Below are 16,526 nucleotides of genomic sequence, written 5' to 3' on the forward strand. Positions count from 1 at the left end.
GGCATAGCACCTGACATTTTCATCTGTTCATTATTTGATAGGACATAAATGATCTCAGTGACATAGCACCTGACATTTTCATCTGTTTATTATTTGATAGGACATAGGTGTTTTGATACTTGGGACATTTGATCTGGATATTTGTGTATGGCCATTTTGAATCAGAAGTGTTTTGGTATAGCTATTGCCAAGAAATCATTAAACTTTAAGCTTCTCAAAAATTGCCAAGTATTGTTGCAACAGGCATCTTCCCAGTGTTTTATCCCTGAACATCTTCCCACTGGTCGTTCCCACCCTGGAAGTGAGAGATGGGGAGAGGCTCAGGGATGGGCTGAAGACTCCAGTATAGCTCAAGGCTAGGAATGGAGTAAGAGTCCAGGATATGATGAGGACCAAGGGTATGGCCAGGGTTAGGGTTGGATTAGAGCTAGAGAGAGTGAAAGGTCAAAATGGGGGAGGATCAGGAAACGCTGGCACATTCATAACTTGATTTGCTCTAAATGGTAGTTGTGTCCAAATATTCTGTTCAGCTGGAGAACAGCTGAAAGACTCAGATAGTGTGGAGTATTGCAATGAACGAGTAGGTGTTCCAGAGGGTTTGCCTTCTGCCACTTACTAGGGGTCTGACTTTAGGTAAGTCATCTTTCTTAACCTTAGTTTTCTTATCTGTAAAATAGGGATGAGGGAATTCCCCGGCAGTCCAGTGGTTAGGAGTCCATGCTTCCACTGCAGTGGCCCCGGGTTCGAACCCTGGTTGGGGAACTGGGTTCCTGCAAGCGGAGAGGCACAGCCAAAAAAAAAAAATAGAGATGATTCTACCTACCTCATTGTTTTGTTATGAGAATTAAATGGGGAAATCCATGCAAAGTGCAATGCTTTCTCTCTCTTGCCTAAAATTAGAAGCCCTGAAGTCTTTTAACCTAAAAAGCCTTTTAAGGAAGGTGAATGTATCCCTTAAGGCTGTATCTCATACAGCTGTTACCTAGGACTTTTTTTCAGGAGAATTCAGAAAGAATGGTAATTCTTCTAAGGATGCCCTTGCACTTTTGAGCCATATAATATGTAATGAACATATAAACCTTTCATTTAAAATGAAGGAGCTTTTTTCCTATAGATTTTAGAAGTGCTGAAGCTATAGGACACAGACAGTTTTGCTTCTATAATGTTTTATATCTGTGCCACAGTTGAGTCTCACCTAGACACCCTTTGTTTATTTCTTTGGAACCCTGTCCTTGTTTGTTAGTTAACCCACTTTCAGTTTCCTGTCCATTTTTTTTTTTAACATCTTTATTGGAATATAACTGCTTTACAATGTTGTGTTAGTTTCTGCTGTATAACAATGTGAATCAGCTATACATATGCATATATCCCCATATCCCCTCCCTCTTGCTTCTCCCTCCCAACCTCCCTATCCCACCCCTCTAGGTGGTCACAAAGCACCGAGCTGATCTCCCTGTGCTATGTAGCTGCTTCCCACTAGCCCTGTCCATTTTTTTATGGGACCCTTTTCCTTCCTCTAGTTTGGTCACTGGCAGTAGTTTCCTCTAGGTGGTCACAAAGCACCGAGCTGATCTCCCTGTGCTATGTAGCTGCTTCCCACTAGCCCTGTCCATTTTTTTATGGGACCCTTTTCCTTCCTCTAGTTTGGTCACTGGCAGTAGTTTAATCCTTTAAATAACTTTTAGGTTATTTAGCATTCTAGCCCTTCTCTCTCGCTTTCATTTGTCTTTGTGTGTAATTTGGAACTCTTGGCTTGCCTATGTACATCTCGTATGTTAGGTTGGAGGGGTCATAGAATTTTCTAGTTTCCAGGCCATGTCTTCTTTTGAATCTCAACACTCCATATATCAGTGTAAATTGTCATAGTTTCCTAAGCAATTTAGGTTCACTTATCTCATTAAGTCTCTTATTTCTGTCATCACCATTTTACAGAGAAGTAAACTGAGGCATTAGTAGGCAAGCAATGTGGCCAAGAAAACAGGTTTTCTAGCTAATTAAATATTGTTCTTTCTCATACATTACAATGTGCTGTTAATGTTAACTTTATTTCACCTACAAGGAAAGGTTGGGAAGGGAGGAGGGTATTACATTTCTGTGCAAAATGTCATTAGCTTCTTTCTTGTGCAGACTTCTCAAGATAATTTTCTTTTCCCTGACCATGCCGAAATGAATTTGTCTTCAACTCTCTAATAACTTCCTAACACTCTTATCTCTAAGTTGGTTGACTACTCATTACTGTGCCATTGTAGGTAGGTTATTAAATGCTGATCATCATCTTCCTGAGTTTTTGTCCCATGAAGTGGTTACCAACACTTTTGCTCTTGGGTTTAAACACTATGACTTGAATCTGTGGATTGTGAAAAATGTTAACTGGTTAAAAGCCTTTTCATGGGCCTGTACTTTAGGTTGAGTGTCAGTGAAGTATACAAGATATATAACAGGTTTGGAGCTATGGGAGAAGTAAAAGATGTGGAAAATCTAAAGTACAGTGGTTCCCCCTTATCCGTGGGGGAATGCTTTCTAAGTCTCCCAGTGGATGCTTAAAACCAAGGACAGTACTGAATCCTATATACTGTTTTTTCCTATACAAACATACCTGTAATAAAGTTTAATTTATAAATTAGGCACACTTAGAGATTAACAACAATGACTAATGATAAAATATAACAATTGTAATAAAAGTTACATGAACCTGGTCCCTCTTCTCTCTCTAAGTATCTTATTGTACAAATTTAATGCCTTTTCCATCTTAACTAAACATGAGTTGCAGTTTGAGGTGTGACAGCAAAGTGAGCACGAATTTCTTTTTTCCTTACACTTTCCCAGATAGACGATTCATTCTTACCAAGGATCTTAGCAACCTCAACATACGAAATTTTGTCCTTTCCTTATTAAGTCGAGAACTTTCACCTCTTCATTTAAAGGAAGCACTTTACATCTTCCTTTGGCATAAATGAATTGCCAGTATCACTACTCTTGCAGTTTGGGGCCATTATTAAGTACAACAAGGACGACTTGATCACAAGCACTGCAGAACCCCGGAAAGTTGATCTGATAACCAAGCCAGTTACTGAGTGACCAACAGGTAGGATGTGCTGGACAGATGGATGATTCACATCCCGGGTGGGATGGAATGGGATGGGTGGAGATTTCATTACACTCAGAACAGCATGCAATTTAAAACTCATAAACTGTTTATTTCTGGAATTTTCCACTTAATGTTTTCAGACCACAGTTGACCACAGGTCACTAAAGCTGCAGAAAGTGAAACAGTGAATAAGGGGGGATTATTGTATTCAGGAGCTGCTTAAATGAATAAATAATTCCCATATTATTACACACATCTGTGTGTGCATGTGTGCCAGTGTGTGTATGTGTGTTTCTAACTCTTGACTTACTAGGGTTATTTTATTCCAGCCTTTGAAAATTCTGTTTCTTTACATGATTTCTCATACTAAAACTGTCTATAATTAAGATTCTTTGTGCTTTTAAAACTTCCGTTTTAAGTGAACATTTTATTGCGCACATAGCTGTCAAATTGTGACCCTGTGTTTACTTAAGGAGAGGAACTAACTCCCTCTTATAGAGCATATGTGAAAATTCCAGTGATTGGTGTGATTCTATAGGTGTGCACGTGGCCGCCCATCTGGTGAATGCCCTCAACTTCTCAGTGAACTACTGTGAGGATTTCGTTGAACTGAACGCAGCAAGATACCGAGATGAGGTGGGTGGTCTCTGTCTTCTCATTTTCCTTTCACTCGTCGTGAGATGACTAATGAGGGTCTGTGATTTTCACAGAAAATTTGTACCTTGCTGCTCCTTTTGAGTGCTTTTAAAATGCACTTGTCAAGTTGAGTTTTATTCTTTTCAGTAGAAACTATAGGTAGTTACTATTTCACAGTCTCTCCCGCCGAAAATGAAAGTTCAGAGAGTGTCTACTTTTTATATTCTGCAGTGTTCAGGTTGCCACTCAGGTCTGCCTTCTTCCTCCCAACAGCTTTTGTCTAATTCCTGTCGCTCAGTGGAGACTGTTGACAGTGCCATTACAGGGTAAAAATCCTTCAGTAACTCATACAGTGCTTTGGGGGAAAAAAGGCAGAAAAGAAGGTTGACTATTTGAGGATCCTGGACCATCAGTTGATTTGACTTAAAAATATTATTGAGTTTTAACGCTTTACTCTGTTTTATTTTGTTTTTAATCCTTATAGTAGGTGACCTTGAGCTGAATTCTATAGTGGGCAGTATCTAACTTAGGGGTGCTTTTCTCCATGTGAAGCTGCCCATGAAATGAAATTATATGTACAGGGTGCTGGGCTGGACCAATGAACAACACACGCACAGCCCTAGTTAGGTGCGTGTTCCTCGGCATTTTCATCGTGTCCTCAGGCTGCCTCTGATTCCCAAAGCCAAGACTGCATGAACACCGAAATGTTCAGGGTACCATGTGATCAGAACCCCACCCCATTCTGCTAAGTGTGGTAGTGACTTAATGGATTGTTCTCCATCTTCCCCTTACATATCACCAGAGTTCTCTAGATTAATACTGCTGTGACCATGTGCTTGACCCCCCCTCCCAAAACAAAACAAAGGTCAAAGTAACAACAAACAAGCATAGACATAAATCACGAAACCAAAATAACAAGCAGCCCTGGATAAATCCCATAACTATACCAGTATTTTTTTAAAACACCAATGTAATTTCATTGATCTGGGTTAGGGCCAGGCACTAATATTTTTTAAAAGCTCACTAGTGATTGTAGAGTGCACCTAACATTAAGAACCATGGAAAAGTCTAGCTCCTTAGCATGACGGTGGAAGCTCTTCACATGTAATGATTTCAGAGCAGAGCTTCCATCTCTCCCTGTCTCCCGTCACTTCTCTCATTCCTCTATCCTCCTCTGCCCAAATCACGTGGGGTTACTTGTGTCTTACTCCCGCCATGCGCTTTCCTTTTTTATCTTTTCCTTCTTCGCTTCTCTCTTTTGCTTTCTAAATTCATGTCTTCAATAACTACAATAATCTTATCATTTTATTACAATATACTTTTGCTTAATATTTCAATATTTTAGTCATTTTAAGATTGCTAGTTACTAAATTTATTTCACTTTAAGAGAGATATAGGCTCAATGGAAAATATTTTAAAACTCCCAAGTAAATGAAAAGCAAAAGCTTCTCTTCCAAAACTAGCCGTAGTTAATGATTTTATGTTTTCTTATAAGATATTTTGAGTGGTATTTTATGATATATATTCTTCAGCAATTTGTAAATATATGTATTGTGGCTTGCTATGTCAGAAAGTATACATCTACCTCATCCTCTTCATATGAATATGCCATAATTTATTTTTAGCCTTTTCCTTATTCACAGATGTTTAGCTTGATTCCGAGTTTTTGTCATGAACTGCATGCCAATAAATTAATTTTTTTGTACACTTCTGCTAGGCAGATTCATGGAAGTAGAATTTTGGTTTCAAAGTTATGTACATTTTTAGTTTTGATGGACAAATTACCTTCCAAAAAAGCTTCACCGGTTGATACACTCTACCAATTTTATCAGAATGCTTATTTCTACACTTCACTTGTTTGTAAAAAAACGTTGCTGATCTGATGGATGAAAAATGCTAACTCAATTTACATTTTCCCCTTCCTTCCTTCCTTTTCTTCCTTCATATCTTCCTTTTTTTCCCCTCCCTCTCTTCTTTCTTGTAATAAATATTTTTGAGTACCTAGTAGGTACCAGGCCATGTACTAGATGAAGATGAAAAAATACACACATACACAAACACACACACACACAGATATTACATATATAAACGATTATATTCTTCTGTGAATTGTCTCTGAAAATGATGGGTTTATGACATGCACCTTATTGTTCTGCTCTGTGCTTTCATTCTGTCTTCTCCACATCTCCAATGACCCCTCCATCCTCCAGTTTGTGATGGTGGTGCATTCCTGACGGCCTAGCTCAGTTGGCCTCATCTTGTCATCTGTGAAACAGTCTCTTGCTCTTCTTCTAGTCCATCTTCATTCCCTGGCAATATTAACTGTTCCATCTTCTGAGTTTCCATAGTTATTTATTCATATTTCTGGTATTACCACTTTGTTCAGTCCATTTTGTATTTTTACTAATTTTTTATGTATTAGGTTACTCTAGATTAGCCTTTAGTCATGTTTCTAACATCAATGGTAGAATTCATTTGACCTAAACTGGATGAGGAGCTATTCTTGGGCAAATGGTCCTTGTTCAAAACCCCTAAAATTGCATCATATAAATGGTTTCCTACTTTGTATATAGCCTGGCCTGACCCCAGATTCAATGGAGGCATGAGGAAAGAAATTCAGAAGTTGTGCAATATTAGGCATCCTTAGGATGAAAAATTAATCCATATTCTACTGGGAATTGATCTAAAGTTTTCCAGAAGACAGAAAGGGAGTTGACTTCAGTCCATTATACCACAAGAATGTAGTTTAAAGGAAATATTATAATAACAATATTAATGTGTTATATTTCTGAGTAGCAGGAACCTGTCTTCCTTATTTGAATATCATCACTTCTTTTTACAGTAGCCTTTGAAACATTTTAGTTCTCAGTTAGTATTCTCTGTACTGAATTTACACAGTACAATGCCCCCCACATATTTTATCACTTTTGATTCTCACTGTCTTTTTTTTAAATTAATTAATTAATTAATTAATTTTTGGCTGTGTTGGGTCTTCGTTTCTGTGCAAGGGCTTTCTCTAGTTACAGCAAGTGGAGGCACTCTTCATCGCAGTGCGCGGGCCTCTCACTATCGTGGCCTCTCTTGTTGCGGAGCACAAGCTCCAGACGCGCAGGCTCAGCAGTTGTGGCTCACGGACCCAGTTGCTCCGTGGCATGTGGGATCTTCCCAGACCAGGGCTCGAACCCGTGTCCCCTGCCTTGGCAGGCAGATTCTTAACCACTGTGCCACCAGGGAAGCCCGATTCTCACTGTCTTGACACTCGTTAGGTGCAGTTTGGCAATTGTGGTAGATAGAGTATATATTAACGTTTCCACAATATAGGTAAGGTATTGAGCCCCAAAATGGTCAAAGGGTGGGCTTCAGGCCACTGCCACTAGCTTATAATAGCTTATAACTGGCCATGAAGATGAAAGCCTAGGCTTTCTGACTCTTCATACAATATTCTTCCTTTTTCAGATAGCTAAACTTCTTGGAATTGGGTTTTGTATGTATTATAATCTCCTGTGATATCGTAAAAACATTATGAAATTCAACTGCGTCTTATTTCTATTGGGAGAACAGTCTCTTACATACCTAATGCATGGCTCTTATCTCTCTCAGACTCATTGCAGAATTTTATGTTTTCAGTGTTTTATTTTTCAGTCAATTTTTTTTTCCTTTTTCTCAGGATCCTAGAAAACTTCTCTTCACAACTGGTAAGTTGTTACTCATTTCTGCTTCTGAAGATTCAGGGAAATCTTGGAAAATAAGCATCATCAAATTACACAGCATTTAGATATATGCTAAAATATAACATGGAAAATTTGCATATGAGAACAAATGATTAGGAGTTCAAGCATACAGTTGCAATGAAAACAGAGGGACAGGGCAAACAGTCAGGGTTCAGATGAATGAAGAGTAAAAGTAAGCAAATGCATTTGCCTTTCATATATTCTTTCAAAGGAAGTAACATAATGCCTTATGCTTATTGAGGGCCTGCTATGTGCCCACTGCTTTGGCAAGTACTATTGGAGATAATACATATGGACCAGTTCTCTGTCCTCAAGGGTTAGAAAGAAACACCAAGCACTCTGAGTGTCAGTGTAGTTCTTCTAATTCAGTAATTTAGTAGGATATTTTGTGATCTTAAAACCCATGGAAAAAGAGGAGAAACAGTCATTAAAATAAGTTATCTTTCTTGAAATGTCTTCTTTCTCATTTCTAATTTACTTTTCCTTCTCAAACATATTGTCCATGAAATCTCAGTATAGACTATTCATTTGTTAAAGCACATTTGAACATCTCAAAATTTTGCCTTGATGTTAGTACAGTTCTTACTATTTTCTTCTTTTTCTCAACCTTACACTTATAATAATGAAAAGGAAACTGGATTGGAGGGATTTTTAACTTGTATTTCAGGGATAAGGACGATTGTGTAGCAGAGATGGTCTATCATAAAGGTTTGGCTGTACTGCCTTATTAAGGATCAGAATTGCATATGGGACTGAGGCATGGCTCTGTCAAATGCATTGTTTTTCTTTTGAATCAATTTTATGGTGAAAATAAGAATAATTGGGGTGTTTTCCCCCTCCATGTCACAACTACATATTTAGATTGATAATATATATATATTTTCTGCCTATGAATGTATGATGCTTGCCATTTGCAAAGTACTCATTTCAGTTTTCTCTTTAGGAACACAATTTAGTTTTGTTTACAAATTTGCTCATTGAAAACATGTTTTTATTTAAGCCTTAAGAATTGGGTGAGAAGTAGAAGGGAGAAAAAGCAGAAAAACAAAACTTAATGTATGAATCAATGTATTTTTTGGTTCATATGAATCATTTTAAGAGAAATAAACAAGAATTTTGTTTTAATATTATCTTGTACAGCACAGAGTATAGTTGAAGACTTGGAACATTTGAAATGCTTAAAAAAGTTTAGTTTACAAAGATATAAGAAGATTTCTTATATGATAAAGATATTACATTAAGAAACTTAGTAAAATTAATACTTCTTTATAAGTAGGTGATCTCTCAACCTAGCTTAAAACACCATCATCCAATGCTCTTTCCCAGAAGTTCCCATGAGTGTATTGGGCTAGGTAAAGATGATACTTAAAAACACAAATTCCTGATTCCAGCCTAGAGAGAGTCCAGGTTGGGACCTGCCAATATGTTTTATTAACCTTTCCACCACTGTTTCACCCTTTAGTGAGCATCTCATACTCTTGAGCATAACTTCTCACCACTACCTACCTTTTACCTACTCTCTTACTCTCTTTTTTTCAGCTGGTCAACTCTTGCCTATCCTTTAAGTCTCAGTTGACATGCGTATCATGCACAGATTTCTGCCAAATTTCACTAAGTAGAGCTGGTCCCTTCTTGCCCTGGGTCCCTAAAGATACATAGTGAAAATACTATGAATAATTGATTTCCTTGCATATACTGTAGAATAATTATTACCTTACATATACTGTGTTTTCCACTCAAAGGTGAGCTTCTCCAGGGTGGAAAAGGGATGCCCGTAGGGCATGCAGAGAAAATATTTTGTGTGGCATTTCTGTCGATACAAACAACTTGAATTATCCAAAATCAGCATGTCAGCATCACTTTAGTGGCCTAGTTCCAAAAAATTTCATGAAAGAAGTACTGTGCTTGCCATCAGGTGCCATCTACTTCACAGGGACACAGACCCCCCCTTAAGTATGAGGCTAGAGCTCCTCAGGCGTCAGGCTGACCCCACCGAATAGTAGCAAGTGAGAGAGCAAAGCAGAATCTAAGGATGGTAATGGGATGAGTGACACTGTTCACTTAGTCCAACTTTGAATTCACTTAGTCCAACTTTGTGTTATGAATACATCTCTGACTGAGTCTATTTCACAGCTATCTTTGAATATTGTCAGGCACAATACCTAGGAAGAATAAAGTTCCTGATGAAAAATGCATACATGTTTTTAGATGTTCTGATGATAAAGCATATTTTTTATTAGTTGATATAGTTCTTGAATTTTAATTTGTTTAATGTTACATAGAGTCTTCTCTCTCTCTGTCTTTAAAAGTTTTTCCGTGTAACCTAGGCCTAAGAAATAAGGTTGTCTTGTAGAAAATAAAGTCTGTGGCAGCACAAGTGACATAAAATATGGGATTTAGACTCACTAATAAAAAATGTTAAAGACATTTCAATTAAGAATTTATAGAATAAAATAAGTTTAATAGATTGAATTATTCAAACGTTTTATAATGCTTACTACATATCTCCAAATTTGGTAGTACTTGTTTGATGAGAATAAAATGCACAGTATCTAATTTTAATTAGAAAAACCCTCACAAACAAATACAATTATGTCTCCAATTATGTTCATAAAAACAGGATAATGAATACAAGATGGTATATTTCTGACTATATCTGGGTATGGATGAAAATGATCTTTCAGTTTCATCTAGAAATGGCAATATAGTGCAATTATTCATTTGAAGGGCTACTAATTAATTAACCTAATACGCATAGATAAAAGAGTAATAAGAGTAAACATAACAAGCATCTTTTTTCCTAAGGAAACAAATATAGGTTTTGCTTCATAACTTGAAGACTGAGAGTTCACAGTGTACTACACTTTGGCAAGTAACTTTCCCCAGTGAGCTTAGACTAGCGCAATAATTTCTAACCTGTTCTTCCTGACTCTTGGAATATGTGTGGTAATAGAGGCTAATTTATTGGGACTTGGCTGCGCTGTCATCCAGCACTAGGTTAGGATGCCCTTTGATGTACCTCGAAAACACTCAATGCTTAGCATTCTTTCAGCACTTAATACCCTATGTTGCAATTGCCCGCTTACCCTGTCTCCCACACTGGACTGGGATTTCTTTTAGAGCAGGATTCATTTTTTCCTCTAGCACTTAACAGTACAGTACAGATGCCTAGAAAGTATTCACTGAATGGATAAAAGTCATTTATTTTTAAACTCTGTTACTTGTTGCATAGATATTCTCTACAACATTCCAGATAATTGGTTGGCCAACCTGTTTGCTTAATTCCAGTAAAGAAAACCGTAGCTTCTTTTTCTTTTTTTTACTGAAGTATAGTTAATTTACAATGTTATGTTAGTTTCAAGTAGACAACGAAGTGATTCAGTTATACATATGTATACACGTATATTCTTTTTCAGATTCTTTTCCATTATAGGTTATTACAAGACATTGAGTATAGTTCTTTGTGTTCTACAATAGGTCCTTATTGTTTACCTATTTTATTCAATATATATAGTAGTGTGTATATGTTGATCCCAAACCCCTAATTTATCTCCCCCCCAGAATCCCCTTTGGTTTTTTTTTTTTTTTTTGCGGTACGCGGGCCTCTCACTTTTGTGGCCTCTCCCGTTGCGGAGCACAGGCTCCGGACGTGCAGGTTCAGCGGCCATGGCTCACGGGCCCAGCCGCTCCGCGGCATGTGGTATCATCCCGGACCGGGACACAAACCCGTGTCCCCTGCATCGGCAGGCGGACTCTCAACCACTGCGCCACCAGGGAAGCCCTGCCCCTTTGGTTTTTAAGTTACCCACCCCACCTTTTTTTTTTTGACCACCATAATTGCAATTTTTTTTTTCATTGCTAATTATAAGTCAGTTTTTCTTCTTCATTGCTCTGAAGTCTATTACTCTATAAATTACAAACTCTGTTCCTTTTGTACCTCTGGGAGACAGAAAGGAAAAATGAATTCTTTAGATAAAAAAGTTAACTTCATAAATCTGAAAGAACCTTAAGAAGCATTGAATTGATCCTCAGTTTACAGATGAGATTCAGTGAGCTAGGGGTTTGGCCTAGGGGTCAGTAACAGGACCGCAATCCCAGAATATACATACATACCCCAGGCTGTCTGGGGCCTCTACTCCATGTTGAATTCAAATGACTGAGGTCAACTATTTCACCCTCTCTAAGTCTTTCCAGTATGTTTTCCATGTTCTGCTCTAAAAGGTGTGCTCTAATTAAATGTTTGAGGAAGTATCTGTTCAATTTTACACTGGTTTCTTGACTTTAGTACTTCTCAGAAGCTTTACATTAATGTGCCCTGTGATTCTTCAAGGAATGGTTATAACATTTTTGAGTAATATAAATTAATACCTCAAGGAATTAATGTTTAAATAATACCCTTTGGAAATTATAACTTTGTTCTAAACATGCTCCGTTTTTTCAGGTGCCCTGATGAAGTGATTTGCAGACATTCTGTAACTAATCTTGGCATGTTCAGGACTACATAGGAAACGTTGTGTGTAGACACAGTAGACATTCACGAAGCCTCAATAAAATTACCGGAAAGGCCTCTCCAACCACAAATTTTACATTTTAAGTGAAATTAGTTGAAGCCAGAGAGACAGACCTCCTTTTTTTTTTTTCTTTAAATTTATTCAGTTACAATTGAAGCACTCTTGAATTATACATATGTAAAGCATGCTACTTGATTGGTTTTGATATTACGTATACACATGTGAAACCATGATCAAAATCAAGATAACAAATATGTCCATCATTCTGTCCTGCTCTCTACCCCTCCTAACCAGATCTGCTTTCTATCACTAAAGAATGCTCTGAATTTTCTAGAATGTTGTATAAAAGAAATCATAGAGCTTATGTGTTTTCAGGTTGTTTTGGTGGGGGAGGGCAGTCTGGCTTTTTTCACTAAGTCTAATAAATTTTGTGATTCATCTGTGTTGTCATATATGCGTAGGTATGTATCAGCAGTTCTTTCTTTGTAAACTGCTGGTTAATTTTCCAGGTACAGATAAACAATTATTTATCCATTCATCTGTTGATGGAAATTTGAATTGTTTACAGGCCTTGAGTATTAAAAATAAAGTGGTTATGCACATTTTTGAACAAGTTTGGGGTGGATATTTGTTTGTGTTTTGGGGGGGTAAATTCTTGGGAGTGGAAAAGCTTGGTCATTTTGTAGGCATGCTGTTCTTTTTAAACAGTATTTTTCTGTGCTATTCATCCTTTTGTGTGAACTAGTGTAGTTATCTTGCTCTTCTCTTACCCCCTAGGAAGTAATTACTCACCTGGGGCAATGGGAAAGACAATGGGAAAGGGAGTACCCTACAAAAGAAGTGTAGAGAAGAGATGATTTGGATTAGGCACATCTGGGAAAGGCAAGGATTGTTAGGCTTCCAAATCTGCGTATTGGGAAGAGTGAAAGGAGAGCATACTCCAGTATTAAGTTCCAAAGACCAACTCCCTTATTTCTCATGTGTCCCTTTACAAGTGGAAACTTGTTTCTATTGTACTGGGATTTCTAATATTATTTTCCAATGATTCTAAACCCTCTGTGATCCTAATGGTGCACATCACTGTTGCTCTTATATTGTCCCCAGCTTGTTTGCTTCTGCTGGTGGCTCACAGTCCCTGATGGTCCTTCTGTTTCATAGGTGGTTCCTTGTCAAGAAGAAGAGTGGGGGGATGTCTATACTTTTGGAGGCAGAATTGTTTCAATACCTTTTCTACAAAGATTTAAGATGGAATCTCTCAGCTAGGTCATTTAGTACTTATTGTTGCTTGTATGATTATAAGAGTAAATAAAGGTGACTTATAGACAGAATATTTTATTTAGTAGTAATAAGATAATAATAAATGAGGCTATTGTGATTTTCACTCTTTGATAAAGCATATCACCTATTCATCTTGGACGTGCTGTATGAGCTAACACTAGATTTGTAGCAATCTACTATGTCAGTATTAATTTTGAAAATTGACATGTTTACACACTTTAAAAAATGTTATGTACTATCAGAAGCACTGATTTCAAAATGTTTTCCATTCTGAGGGGAAATATGTCTGCAAGTGTTCTTAAAACATCAACACTGTAAATTTTTTCTTCAAATTCACCATTTTTTGTTCTATACTCGAAGTTGCAGTTTTTAGAAAGGTTCAGGTTTTGTTTATTTTTTCTTGAAAATTATTCTAGATAGTGAAGCCCAAAAGAAATTATTTGACATTGAAACTGAAGGAGCCACTAGTTCCGTAAAAGCGGGGAGGTGAGAGTAAGGAGGGTTTAGTACTATGGTGGAGAAAACCAAAACAACAAGGGGGTTGAATGTCAACCCTGTCCTGTTGTATTAATTATTGACTTTTGTTATAGTAAGTACCTATAAAAGTATGCACATATTCACCATTCTGAGTAGAATATTTGAAAATACCAAAATGGACTCTTCTGTTAAAGGTGGAAGAGACTCTGCTTTGTCCTAAATACCTTGAAACTTATGCTAATTCATAAAAGGCTTTTTTAAGAGGGAACATACAAGGAGACATACAATTTGAATTGGGCTTCCCACAGATCAGCCTAGTACTTTGAATTTTAAGGTAATAACTTTTTGTACATTTTTTCTCAGCATGACTTAAGCTAAACATACTTATGTACATTTTTATAGTTCCTGGCCTGACAGGGGCCTGCATGGTATTGGTGCTATTCCTGATGATTACAGCTTCGACATATGCAATACGGTGAGTGTCAGAGCCATTATTTTGATGTTTCTTGGTCAGATTATTTAGACTTCCTTAAGATTATCTTCATTTTCACATGTAGAAAATGTCTTGAATAACCCGAATGTTTAGCCAATGCAGTATTCTGGTTACTGGACTGTTCTGTGTAACTAAGAGGGAAATAGAGAGGCATTTCTATATATCATTTCCTGTTTTCGAAAAATCTCTTTCTTTCAGTCAAATATTCTGGGTTGTAAGGAATTGTGTATGGAGACTTTCCAAATACATGTTCCAAAGTGGAATAAAAGGGGGCAGGGTGTGGCTTGCTAAATATTAAAATGATTATGCTTCAGTAACTTAAAACAGGATAGGGAATTACTATATTGTACACCTGAAACTAATATAATATTGTAAGTCAACTATACTTCAATGAAAAAAAAACAACCAGAATAGGACTTACCTGCAAAAATGACCAAGATGTTGAACTAAATGATAGTAGACAGTAAGCGCTGTAAAAGACTTCGCTATAAGTAAGAACCTGCGAAATAATAAAGGTGCCATTATAAACTTATGAAGAAAGTAAGGCTTAAGTGAATTAAATTCTAGATAAATTACAGAGTTTACTGTAAAAAATTATACCACTAAAGATTTAGAAGAAACTTTAAGTGGATATTTATCAGCTCTCATAATGGACAAGGAAAAATATAGAAAATATTTGGCTACCTAAAAATACGAAAACTAGAACTCCTGAATGTCAATGTACATTATAAAAATTGAAAAATAAACATGCTATTGCAAAAATTATTACACTCATATGGAAGTAGTACATTCTTAAATTTGAATAGTTTAACCCACAACAATTGAGAAATATGCTATAGAAATGGGTAATTATTATGGGCAGATAAGTCACAGAAGACTACAAAGTGAGTAACACAAAAATGAAATAATACCTAATTCCACTTTTACAAAATACTGAAGATGTATGAAGTGGAGTCTGGGTTTGGGGAAACAGGCCCTCCTGCACTATGATTGGGTTCGTAATTTATAAACATGTTTCAGAGAGCAATAGGTAATGTGTATCAAAAGCCTTACAAAATGTGTGTCCTCTGATGTCATAATTCCACTTCTAGAAATTTAGATTCAAAAAGAATCATATCTGTGCAAAAAGGCATACATTACAAGGATGCTAATGATCTTGTTTATGATAGCAAAAACTGTGACCCATGTAAATGTGACTCTATTGGCTCCTGCCTAAATTGGGGGTTCTAAAGTTTCTAGGGGTTGTATCAGAATCATCTAAGCTTTTACGAATACCTGCCCGCCACCTCCAAGATTCTAATACGTGAATGTCTACCGAGATATATGAAATAAAATAACTGTTAGTCTTTTTACTTCTCTCAAACATTCTAGGTTGTGTTTATTATACCCATTCCTCTTCAGACTCTTTGTCCTCCCCCAGGACAATAACACAAGGTGTTACTTTAAAGTTATACACTGTCCAGGAAGATAAGAGAAAATTTTAATGAACACTTATTCAGTTTATCTCCATCTGAGTTTCCTTTGAACTACTCTCAAAATATGTATTGGGATACAAACATTGGTTGTCTTAGAAGTCATTTGCAAATTGAGAATATTGATAAAAAGCACAGCAGAAGTACGTATTAGCAGACTATTGCCTGCACCTTCGCCTTACATCATAATAACTTTAATATAAACAGCTGATTTTAATTATTTCTATGTATCTTTATTTGAAATACAAAGAACCTTCAAAATGATAAAGCGTTACTTATAATTTTTGTCAGTTCTCTCTGCAGTCGTATGTTAATACTTTGTTATTAATAGATAAATCTCAGACGAACTCATATTTTAACTTTCAATTGTGACATGTATTTGAAAGGATACACGATTTTTTTAGTGAGATGGAGTGTAAAGTGGAATTGAAATTAAGTTATTTGTTTTTTCAGAGTTTCTAACTATGACATCTTCTGGTACACTCATAATCTCTTCTTGGTCTTCTACATGCTGCTGATGTTACATGTATCAGGGTAAGTTTAAAAAAATGTTTTTAAAGCTATGTGTGCCTAAAAATGGGGTAATAAAAGAGAAATCTATAGAAATTTTCATAGGAAATGGTAAAATTATTTGGTTACTTGGAATTGAGGGTAGTGTCAAGAGTGGAATAAATAGTTCTATTTTTGACATAGCATGTTTTAACAAAACTAGCATAAAAGTATATTAAAATGGAAAGACAGAGTTACTTCTCCCACAATGTTGTAGTTTTTAAAGCTCCCTATAGTTATATCCTGATAAGCTCTGAAAGAAAGTGAGTAGGAACTGAAGAACTTCAAGAA

At 36.6% G+C, this 16,526-nt stretch overlaps 1 protein-coding gene across 5 annotated transcripts in view; it reads left to right on the forward strand.

The window, feature by feature from the left end:
• The window catches only part of NOX4 (NADPH oxidase 4), a 159,940-nt gene that overhangs the window by 27,410 nt on the left and 116,004 nt on the right, over window positions 1–16,526 (forward strand). For all 5 annotated transcript variants that reach the window (XM_055091469.1, XM_055091467.1, XM_024131659.3 and 2 more), the window contains 4 exons: window positions 3,627–3,724; window positions 7,392–7,419; window positions 14,124–14,196; window positions 16,140–16,220. In XM_055091469.1, the coding sequence (XP_054947444.1) occupies window positions 3,627–3,724; window positions 7,392–7,419; window positions 14,124–14,196; window positions 16,140–16,220 (280 nt within the window). The remainder of the gene's footprint in view (window positions 1–3,626; window positions 3,725–7,391; window positions 7,420–14,123; window positions 14,197–16,139; window positions 16,221–16,526) is intronic.

Source organism: Physeter macrocephalus, chromosome 16, assembly GCF_002837175.3.
Source record: "Physeter macrocephalus isolate SW-GA chromosome 16, ASM283717v5, whole genome shotgun sequence".
Classification (NCBI taxonomy): Eukaryota; Metazoa; Chordata; class Mammalia; order Artiodactyla; family Physeteridae; genus Physeter; species Physeter macrocephalus.